The sequence below is a fragment of the Macrosteles quadrilineatus genome, unplaced genomic scaffold (assembly GCF_028750875.1).
Source record: "Macrosteles quadrilineatus isolate MER2022 unplaced genomic scaffold, UCM_ALF_1.0 Scaffold_9__3_contigs__length_116548681, whole genome shotgun sequence".
Taxonomy (NCBI): domain Eukaryota; kingdom Metazoa; phylum Arthropoda; class Insecta; order Hemiptera; family Cicadellidae; genus Macrosteles; species Macrosteles quadrilineatus.
The window spans coordinates 21,607,972-21,620,475 of NW_026542602.1; the positions used below are offsets into that span (position 1 = coordinate 21,607,972).

At 35.8% G+C, this 12,504-nt stretch overlaps 1 protein-coding gene across 1 annotated transcript in view; it reads right to left on the reverse strand.

The window, feature by feature from the left end:
• LOC129003219 (uncharacterized) overlaps positions 1–11,033 on the reverse strand; it is a 31,188-nt gene extending 20,155 nt beyond the window's left edge. Inside the window, exon 1 of the mRNA XM_054431506.1 lies at positions 10,754–11,033. Within this exon, the coding sequence (XP_054287481.1) occupies positions 10,754–10,856 (103 nt within the window). The 5' untranslated portion in view covers positions 10,857–11,033. The remainder of the gene's footprint in view (positions 1–10,753) is intronic.
• Positions 11,034–12,504: the final 1,471 nt, after the last annotated feature.

Here is a 12,504-nt window from a genome sequence, read left to right on the forward strand (position 1 = left end):
AGATATATTTGCCACGTGGTTGATAACACCATTGATATGATATTAGATAAGGCTAGGAATGCAAATGAGTTGTCTGGTAAAGTAAAGTGTTAAGTGGGGTACAATCACAATCACAGTATGGTCAATAACCTTTATGTTAGTCGCTGGTGATAAAGTGCACTATTTCTGTTACCTCTCTGTCTATCAATAACGATAAATTAAAGATTTATTTTAAAGATCACTGTCCTTTTAGCGTGAGACGGCATATTGTTATGTTTAATTCTTGTGGATCTAAAATATTTAACACCGTGCTAGAGAATAAATATAAAGTCCAGTCATATTTAGATACCTTGTGGGGGATTGAGCAACACTTGCAGAGTTTTCGTTGTGTGTGTGTGTTTCTTTCCAATAATATCCCAACAAATTACTATCCCGGGTCAGTAAAGATAAACTCTTTGTCTTATGACCCCCCCCCCCCCCTTTGAAAATCTGAAAAGTTTCTTTCAAAAATTCAAAAACGTCTTCATGAGCCATTGAAATATTCGCACGAGCAAAAACTGTATGATTACGACTACTTTAAATTCAAATAACTCATTAGACCTATTTATATAGGATCATTCTAGGTTCAAACCGCAACTGTGTATTCATATTGATATAAATCAAAAGGCCCGTCAGAGGCCAGGAGCCGACAAAGTGCTAGACGGATCAACAGGTTAGAAAGTACATCAACAGGTAGAAAAGTACACGCGGCAACGCCTTTGATTGATTTTCGCAATGTTTATTTATAACTGTGTGTAACCGACATAGCACGGAGACCGGTTGCTGTGATATAGATCGGTACAGTTCCCAGCTCTAGCGGCGCGGCGCTACAATGTTGCGAGATCATATCACCACAGCCCCAGCCTCCTTGACCCATCTCTACACTTGCTGCTGCAGGGGCGGTTGTGAAACAGGCGATGTGGGTCTCGGTCTCCAAAGTGTCCCGGATTGGCGATTGTTTCAGAATAGTCTGTTGCTAGAGCAAGGCCAAACAGTCACGGATAGTGATGAATATTGTTGTGAGGTTAAATAAAATTAGCTGAGTATCAAGAAATTGCATGGTGATGGCTTTTATACTATATTTTTGTTAATGTCCCACACCAGTGGTATTTTGAATAGAATGATTACAAACCAGGAATATGGGAAAACGGTAAAACTATCAAATTGCAGGGGTTAACTTTGACTCTCGCGTCGAAAATAAAGACGCTAGAAATCAAAATTGTATGAGAAAATGACAATAAATTAATTAGATCGTTGTTTGTCAAATCGTTTTGGTTGTATATCCTTAAGGGTGATGTAGTTCTGTTAAATATCTCTATACCCAAAACCGTTACTCATTATTATTATGTACATGGTTATAGTTTTTGACAGAGGGTCCCAAACTCTTAAATATTTTCTAAAGTCTCAACAGATTCATTTTGTAGCTTTTTATTTTATTCAAGACTAGTTCAGTACGTATTCCTTCCATTTTGAATCTAGTTTCTTTGCAAAAAACATCAAAAGAAGTCGTCGTATGATGCACTAAACTGCAAAGTTGCATTCAACCTCAACACTCTGGGTTTGCACTGAGTAATATATCTTCACTCGAGGCGCCAGTCGTATACTCTGGGATTATCAGCTCGTAAATTAATCGCATCTCAGAGAAACGAGGAGTTAATGTATAAACTGTGCGAAATGAGCGAAGCTGGCGACGACCATGTTTGGCCGTCAAGTCGCCAGTCCAAAGGCCAACCCAGTCCCAGTGTTGCCAATTGTGGGAATGAAAAACAACTGTTTATTTATAAACATGACTTCAAGATTAGCGCTGCTTAGCAGTTTGATGAATTCAACCTTTCTGCCTTTCTGGAAGTTCCAAGATGTTGGGTTGTAGGGAAACTACTATTTGGGGAAGAAAATTACAACCATTTGCAGTGTACAAACATTGCACTGTAGTTTACTCTCTGTCTCACTACTATAAGCCTTTTTAAGCCTGACTTGAGGGACAAAAGATGTACGATAACACAGAAGTATTGGTACGCCGTTGTCAGCTTAAATCATTAATTAGGTTTTATATTTATATCCTAACTATTGTATCAATAGTCCGCAAATTAATTCACAGTTCCCATCTAATGTTTTTGTTATTGATACATAAACTGTACCTACATCAGCACTACTTTTATTGAAGGTAGACCTACATCAATACATTAAAGAAAAAATTAACCACTTTATATTTTGACACGAGACTAGATACAAATGAAACATCAGGGAAGGTTATCTTAGCATTTACTTGCACAAATCTTTACCAAATGGGATTAATTATGAGTACTCATATTTGATTATAGGCCTACTAAACACATCCAATACTGTACAGACAACCTATATAATGAGAATAGATTTTTAACTAATTAATTAAATATTTTTTCATTTAACTTCAGTTGCCACACATAGTCTGATTTGTGAGGGTCACTGAATACTGATAATACCGGCTCAATTAAAACTTGCTTTAAATCAAAGTTAGATAAGAAGTCGAGGTCAGACATAACTGTTTCTTATCTGTACTTGTCAATAATACTGATATTGTGTAACTATTCTGATATTGTGTATGGTATTCTGGCTAGAATAGTTAATTAATTAACTCGTACTGGTGTGCTCTTTTCAAGTTTTCGCTGAAGTCCCAATGGAAAAGTCAGATATTTGTCATGTGAAATTATTTAAAAACATAGGCTATTCATACAATGAGAACCTATATATTCCTGATTACAAAATAAAACCAAATAATGACGTTCTACTTAAAAATTACGAGTTTGGCTATGCAATCAAAATGAAACAAATAATGTCTGTAATGGATGAAAACATTGTGGATACAGTAAAATTGTTTTTTAGCTATGTGCGCCTATTTATTTTTTTTTCTATCTCTCAAATTTGCTTTTGGCGAAACTTAGATTTTGAGAAAAACTACATTTACAACACTTGACTTAAGTAGTAACAACTTACCAACTCAAATCTTCAGAGACTAGTTTAATGCCTCCGTCATTATTAACCATGCAATAACATTCGTCTTACGAGACACTTGAAAAAGAACATTTTGTAACTACGACACTTTTTAACCGATATAAATACATAGCCCACCTGCATACAATACAATATACATCCCTTTAAAACGACCGCCTCAAAGCAAATCGAAAAGCGGTCTCTGACAACCAAAGCGTGTACAATCCTTGGCGTTAATTTACATTAATTTAAATGTCGATTCTATCTACCAATTCTAAAGACGCGAATTGATCGATCGCCTAGTTAGAGAAAGTCGAAATGTCGCAATACTAGCGGTATCTCTGTATCCTGTATGTGTGTGTGTCTGTGTGTGTAACCAGTTTTATCGTGTGGAGCTCTGCCGTGTTTCCACTATCTACGCCATCTCCGCTGATTAAATATGCAATTACCCCGAGGAACATCGCCCTCGTCCACGGTTCTTAGGTTCGTTTTATTGCTCAGTTTTGACAGTAATGTGAGAGTCTGCAATCGATAAGAAATATTCTTGAGAAACCAAGATTTATTTAATTAAACTGCGCAATATGCGCACGGAAATTAATGCAGATAGAAAAAATGTGTTATACTAGCTGTCTCTTCAGTAAGAAACAAAAAGTCAAGCAACATGAATTCAGTGTGATGTAGAATGTAAAAAAATATTCCAATGGAGTGAGACGGCCAATGCAGCTTTGATACAGACTAGGATCAGCTGTTACTTTACCTGAGGAAGAAGAAATTTCAGAGGCACAATGATAAAGCACAGAGGTGATTGTGATATAATGTCACATCACATTCAATGCATATCAGATTATGAACAAGAATAAATTAATTGAAAGGTCTATACAATCAAAAATACAATAGGTCCAACCTTAACGAGCAAATTATATGACAACAGGCTGTTTTTCAAGAACTGGAACTATTTTGAACCCCTATTTACTGTTTGGCCGCGATAGTAAACCCTAAAAAAGCTTAACTTAGTTAATTTGCAACAAAGATCATTTGCGTCAAACTCAGAATTACTGCAACAAGTGTAAATCTGTTACATTTCATATTATTAAATAAGTGACTTGCAGTAGGGTAGTTTACTCTATAAATATATTTAACGCCCTATCCCTCACAACCCGTTAGGACAGATTGCAGACATTGACAACTAATACACAAAAATTAATCTAAAAAGCCAATTAAATTTCCTAAACAAAACTAACAACGGAAAAACGCAAAACTAGAAAAAACTAACACATGTATACAGTTTGCCCGGAACAAAATTTTACGAAAACTGCAATGATCCTCTTCGAAAATTAACAACAAACAAGCTGCAACAAGACAAGGAGACAGTTGTCCGCAGGTAGCAGAATCGTTGGGTGGTTGTTAAACCCCCATCCCCTAACCACTCCCCTCCCCCACTGGCGCCAACCTTCCCACATGGCCTGCCGACGTTGTAAATTACTGTAGACCAGACTCTGCCGACGTTGTAAATTACTGTAGACCAGACTAAGTGCTTCTATTCCCGTCTGTCTGGCAGCGGCAACAAAAATGTGAGCTTTCAGTCAAAACGGCAACGCGCGAGACGCGGCCGTCGTTGGTAAAAAACGTTGATATAATATGGATAAACGTGGATAAAACAGTTGGAGACGTTCAGTGAACATTGCAACATGCTGTGTATCATGTTATTACAGTTCATGACTGGAGGAAATAGAACAGTTTTTAAAATTAAAAAGTGAACATTATGTGGTAGCAAAGAGGCAACGCCACTTAAGATATGAATAATAATTGATCAAATGAAAAATGGCAAATCAAGATAATTTTAGGATGAAAACTGAAAACTTCAGTATGTCAATGGCAATTTCTACACGCAATGCCGACAATTACCTTTGAAAATTTAACCAAACCACTTCTTGTGCTTATTCATTTTGCCAATAGCATTGATTCACGATTTCTTACAACGTAAAAATCTTAAATTCATTTTTAATACAATGAGGATGCATCTTTAATTGTTATCAATACTGAATCGGTCGTTGTACATCGTCACTTGATTATGTATAGGGCCTAGATATGACTGTTTCCACCCAAAATACAGTAAAAGGCTGCACTATCCCAAACATGATGATCGTGACAAATCCATGAGAAGATCAAAATATTGTACAAATTCACAGTAAAACGTTTGCGGAATCAAGAGAGGGTTTGACCTCGATCCCAAGTGCATCTAAAGTAGTTTGGACAATGGCAGAATGGTTGGTCTGGGCTATCGCCAGCGGCATGTACAGTAGAGACAGACGGTCGGCGCCGTGCAGCTTTCACTACGACGCGACGCCACCAAGGCCCGTGGCTAAACTGTGGAAATACCCTTACTTTCCATAACAAGGAAAACAACCATCCTACCGTTATTGTGTTGAACCTCAATAAGTGACTTGAGAAAGATAGTGTTTATGTAATATTACGATCAGATGCGATTTCGTGCTAAAGACGTGTCGGATAAAAGGATCTAATACCTTTCATTGATTCATGTATTTTTACACTAAACTTTAGCAATGCAGATGAATGTGTGGATGAGATAGATACTGGTTTACAGTTTATGATCATAATCAAGGTTTCGCAAAATACCTGTCGAAAATTTCTTATAAACTATGTAGGCCCTAGGCCTAGCCTGCTGTATTTTTCTTCGAGAAAAACACAAGATCCTGCCATCGAGGTAGAAGTCTACCTCGATGGATCCTGCTGCCATTTTGATTTGACAATTAAATCCTCAACGTCAACTTCAGCAATTAGTAAAAAATTAAAATCTGATCGCTTTTTTTGCATGATGACAGAAGTAGAGACTTGAAATAGTGTTTTTATTGTCTACATATAGTCCCAATAAATGTTGTAGGCTAAAATACTACGAATAAGATATGTAAACTTGAACGAACATAACAAGAATAGGCAAGAAACACAAAGAACTTCATTCTAATGTGCGAGATAAATAAAAGTTTAGTAACGATATTCTTAGTAACAAATTAACTCAAAAAAGTAATTTCAATTCCCCTAGTTACACAAATATGTTAGCTTCAGGGTTCTTTTTATGTACATACAGTGTACAAGTTTCAATTCCAGAAGAGCAATTTACATACGCTCACTCACACATTGATCGATGAAAAACGACTAAATCTACCAGTCAGGAATCAAAATGTCGATTCTACCGTCGCTAACAACCAACAGTCCATGTTGTGCAACTGATAACTGACAAGACCACAAGTTCTGACATGTTCGTCTTATCAATACGTCACTGCAGTCTCTTCAACACTAATCTTTGAGTCATCCTAGCGTCAGTGACCCTAGTCGACCTAGACGTTCTTGTCAAAGGCGCAACTCAAAGACTATTGACCTTTTGTTCCAATTATTGTTATCCAGTTTTAATTTGCCGTAGGACCTTGTACCGAGTTGCGCAACCAACGTTTCCACTTTGCTAAGAAATTTGTTGGAGTTTAATTGAAATTCGCGTTGCTTATAAATGTTTTAAGGAAATGAGTGATTAGGGTTAGATTAATCGTCTAGAGTAAAATTCTGTATAGTCTATTGTTATTTGTTATGTTCCTTCCTAATGCAGTAGGTAATACAACATAACAGAATTCAACTTTTTCAATCCTTTTTTGATCCTTAAAATTATATTTAATTTAAGTTCGTTACCTAAATAAATCGTTACCTTTAGTCATTTTAAAACATGGTTCAATAAGAATACAAATTTGTTTAAATAATTACACACATCCAATCCTAAATCCTGATCTCTTACTAAAATTTCTTATCAAATGAGGATTTTCCCATAAGTTAGTTTAACCATGTTTAACGTTATCCCTACACAAACTAAAAACATGGAATTGCCAATAAATAAAAGCAACGCTATTTTGAATATAGTGTAGGCCTACTGTGTACAACCCTACAAAACATTATTGTAAGTAGGCTCTGGGTGGATTTATGGTATAGTGTGGGATTGATAATTACTTGTGGACAGCTGCCATTATTCAATTGTGTGCAGTGAACGTACAGACACTAAGTAGCATATTTTTAGCATACACTGGTATTTAAAACAAACTACAATATAACAATAGTAATACTTATACCCTGCGAGCGAGTGCGTATTTCGGTGGAACTATTGCCTTGAACTTTGGTCAGATTGGTCAAAGTCCTACTCCTAAAGGAATGTTTTAACTTCTATTTAACTGGTCACTTACGATATACCGCAAACATTGCCAAAAACAACAAGACCATACACGTACACTATGATCGACTAGCGAATCGGAGTGCAATATTTTAATTTCTTTAAGATCGTTACTGGATTGTGCGTGACTTAACATTCTTATAGCCTAACAAAAATATATAACAATTTTAATCTCCGAATCAAGCAAGTTCCTAGCTCTCAAACCAAGGCACAATTAGCCTATTTCAAATAGAACTAGACGATTGTTACACCACGTAAACCACGTTTTAGCCGACTGTACGATCTCAACGTATGTTTTCAAATACCAAAGTGATTGTAATTTTATGTATGATTATAAATTTTCTTCCTTAGCAATTAATTCGGAAAATAAGTATGTTTAAGTGTTAGTAATTACCAGATATAACATGGCAAGTATGCCTACCAATAACCGTCATAATTCATAAATACAAAGAAATCTACAAATTAGGGTTTGCTTGTTTTCACAATCTTTACCGTCATATTTAGTCAGCGACTACAGAAACTAAATTTTAATTCTGCGATAGCTGTATATAGTCGATGCAATGCAAGGTGTCAAGTGCAGACTACACCACGGCGGCACCTCACATACAGACCTCGGTTCCGCAATCCCTCACTTGACGCGGCCTCATTTCCCTCATTATTTATTTCCTCGGCTCGCGGCGCAGGTATTTAGGCTGAACTACCCGAGGTCGCATTCTATTGATATTCCAAACAGGATGTTTAACCTGTGGCGGTGTTTCAGGAGGAGGGTAAAGAAATTGGGGTTTCTGTATACCGGTATGTAGTTCACACAGTTAATGGCCTATGTTGAACAAAGATTTAAAATGATCAGGCCGTTGTGTTCACCATGCCAGTGAAACCACATCTTCCTGTCATACTCCACTAGTAAAATTGACGAACCATACAAACACAATTTGATACAACATAAATCGACGAATGCATCGTTTGCCTGTGATGGTTTAACACTATTGTGAAAAGTCAATAGACGAGAATTTCTATGCATTCCAACCAACTATCTCTACCTTAGTTGAAAGATAAACTCGACAAATCAGATCTAAATATAGCCTAAGTGGTAGTTGTAGATACAGCGTACTAACAGAAGAAACCGGATTGCCAACTATGCAAAGCGGTTCACCATAGCGCGGCAAACATTAATTAAGAAATAATTACAGACTCCGGGCCGAGTAATAGCCAGGTACACAGAGATGCTATCGAGGGTCACGTGGTCGTTGTCGTTTATTTGCCGAGGGTGATCACTTCGCCCTCCCTGCAATTGTACAATAACAAAAACATCACGAACTGTGGGAAAAGCTTATCGAAAACCAACAATTCCATCACCTTCCTTCCCTTAAGAGTAAACCGAGGGATTTCTTGTTTACATAGATCGATTTGTGTTTATGTAAAGAGGGTTGCATGTAAAGATCGCAAATCGCTGGGGTTTTTACTGGTTCGATAAGCTTAATCTAAAAAATACTATTGTAAATGCTGTATTGTCTCAGTTACTTTCACCAGACATAAACACGTAATTCTCTAGCATAGTTTTAAACATTTTGACAACAAATCATAGACACTGTCGACAAGGAGGCTTGCTCAGACCTGAGATTGAAGATTTATAACCACTAGAAAGATTCATGTACAAACGATGATTCACTTAAAATATTTAGCATGTTCCCAACGCAAATATTATTGCAATATCCATTCCGAGATTGTACGTAGCCTCTACTATTTCAACGTCATAGTAAGGATTACTCAATCATTTTCTTGAACTTTTTGGCAATAATCGTACTGTAGAAATATTAAGATGTCTACATTGTGACTTCGTGATGCCAAGTAATCGCAGAACTGCCAGCAGAGCAGCCGCAGCATGGGTCGACCGCAGCAGGTCCTGGGTAGCGGGCAGGATAATGGGGTTCATCAGGAGGTGGGATTGGCGCGCAATCAACACGGCAAAACACCGGCTTAATGATCTTCTGTGAGAATACACCACACCTGAGTAATGTACATTCCCGTGGTCTATACCTGGATCACGGTAACTTGGTCCTACTATACTTTGCTCACGAAACCTTTGTCATATACTAGAATAAATATTTGGAGCATAGTAACGTCAACTATAGTTTACAATGGCTTCGCTCTAAACTGAGCCTGGAGTTCGTTTACTTATATTAATTGGATCATATTACCTCAGTAGCTTTGAATTGGCAAACCACGAATTCTGTAAAATGCACTGATTAGTCTTCCTATTGAAGATAAGATGTTTCTGATGGATTTAACGTGGGATCGCGCAGCACTATACTAGGCCTATATAACGTCATTTCTGCAGCTTTTAAAAACTAAGTTCACAAAATTTTACAGTACTTTTAAAAGAGTAAATTAACGCATTGTATTTCTACGATTGGATGAACGATAATGTTCACTATTTCTTGATTGATCATAATCAACGCATCCGGAAGTTTTATATGGACCAATCGAGTACTGTTTGAGCGATTGTCAGCTGATTACAATGCGGTGCACCACTATCAGCTGTTTCCTATGCAGGCGCCGCACATCCTTCAGAAGCCACATTTGCATTTCTGGCTTGCGTTTGTGCCATGAAGCCTCTCCGCCCAGAATAGACCAGCCACTGCTTCTGAATATTTCATATGTATAAACTTGACAAGCACATTAATCATCACTACTTGCTTGCCTTCGTGTTGATTAGAGTTGATTACACTGTACGCAGCTTCTATTTTGCGAATTGTTTCAAAATTTATGTGGCACTTGGTTATATCATTCTTTTCACGAGCTCAAATAAGATTTTCTCGGTAAAAACGTAATATTTTGAGATGGCAAAATGTCTGGTGAAATGGAATTGCATAGAGTCAAGAAATTTCGAATACGTCTTGACAATCTATTTTGTAATGCCGTTAAATGGATCATCAACGCAGCATGGGCTACATTATATATTGAAGAAGACGGAAACTAGAATTTACGAAAACATTAGTAGGAAGGTAGGCCTACGACATTTTGGTTAATTTAAGAATACTGTATACAACTTTAAAGTTGTATGCAATCCGACAGAAATTATATAATTGCACAACCGGTACGTCGTTAATTACTGTAGATTCGTCGTCAAAACCTATCAAATTTATTAAGTAAATCACAAGCGAAATAGGCTTTAAGTTTAAAATATTGTTATTACCTTAAATTCATTCAATTCTAGGTAGGCTAATTTTATTGGTCTTGATAAGGTAAATTTTCATTGAGAGCATGTCTACTGTAATCTGCATGACATTATATTTAACAATTAAAGAAGATGGGAACTAGACTGCGTGTCAGATACTACGAATCAATGTAGGTATTATCTTTATTTTATTTTTAAGTAGGCCTATTCCTACCGTAGGCTAGTCAAAATCATAATAGGCCTAAAAAAAATTTAATAATGAAAACGGCATTGTAAGTTGAGAAAGTACCTATCTTAAAATTCCAGTTTCATGCTAAAGTGATTAATTATTAATTTAAGAAAATCAAATAATCACTCACCTGTATTGTTGACATTATCCTTGATATTAGGAACACTAGTGTCTATTTTCATACAAAACGAAATCCTTATAAATGCACACAAACAGCACAAAAAACGAATCATGTTGATCCGTCCGTAAACTTCACTAGAAAATATAATTACAAAAGTATCACAGTGAATTATAGAATGTTAGGTAATTTACTTGAACACATGACTTGGTCTAGAATTCATCCAAGACACGAACTTGGTTTAAACCGGACTTTACAGGAAGACGGCTAAACGAAGACTGACGGAAATTCGTACTGAAACTGAACCGCGGGGAAACGGACAGAGCGCAGTGCTGCCAGCGCATCAGAGAGAAAATCCCCACCTCGAACGAAATTCCCTGCCCACCAACAATGAACTTCAATGACAGGTGATTTTAAAATAGAGTTTATGCAATTTGTATTTTTGTCGTTAGCTTGCTTGTATTGTGTGACTGTGGAATTTTTTTTTCCTCATAGAATGTTAATTACCTTAACGATTAAAGTTTATTGCAGTACACTAGTACCATTGACTATAGTGTAATATAGTCAATGATAGTACACTACTGATTTATATAATACCCGATCGTGATGGTTTGTTGCAGGTAAACTGTTTTCAAACTAACGTTATTATAAACAACTGCACGCTGAATATACGTTGAAAACATTTTGATACAGTGTAGGCCTTCTTTTAATCTATGCTATAAAAACAAAACTTTAAAAAAGTTTCGCAATTTGAATGCAGTATAGTGTTTAATTAAAACTTATTATAATATTATAATCCCAAAGGATGCAGTTTAGCCCTCATTAGAATTTTTAGCATTTAACATTTTTCTTTTATGTGTAGAAATATCTGGTTATAAATATACAAAAACGTGTTTCATCCTCAGTCGTTTTAATTGATTTTTAGTTATGGCCAAAATAAAAATAAAAAGTGTCCTTGCATAGAAAGGACCAACCACTATCAGCTTGTAATTTTATTATGTATTGCTATTTTCACCAGTTAGTTTAATGTTATTCTAGTCAGTTCACAAAACATAAATCAATGGATTCCTTAAAATTCACTTAAAATGCACTTCAGCTATTAAAACCTGTATTATTAAGACACATTTCCCCTTATGTTGTTAAAGAAAATTCGCTTTAAACAAATTGTGCTTTCCTTTACTAATATCCAAAACATATATTACAACCTAGACGAGTAATTCAATTTTCCGGGACTAATAAGAAAATAAAAAAACTGTACACTTCCATAATTCATAGTCAATCATTCAGTTTTCATTCGTTCGCAAGTCGTTAAATTGTCTTTACCTAACTATAAAATTGTTCACATGTTTTGTATAGCTTTTGTAAGTTTACAATTTTTGAAAATTGCTATCTAGTTTAGAAATTTAGTTCACTTTTCACGTGTTTAGCAGTATGTTTTGGCATGGATATTTATTTGTATATTTATCATATTTATAGTTATTTCATTGTTATTTATATTATTTATTGTTTTCCAGGTTAGTCCATGAGTCCATGTGCCATTTATTGTATACATATCTTCGTTATTCATTCAACTATGTATTTGCTTATCGTTACACAGTTCTTTCTTTGTCCAAGCTTTTCACATGTATACTTTACTCTTATTATTGTTACATTTCACATTCCTTTCATTGTTATTTATTATGGGTTATCTAGTCATAATGAGCAATTTACAACTCAATCACACTGTAAAATTGGTGTAAATCCGTTGGCAAATAAATACATAA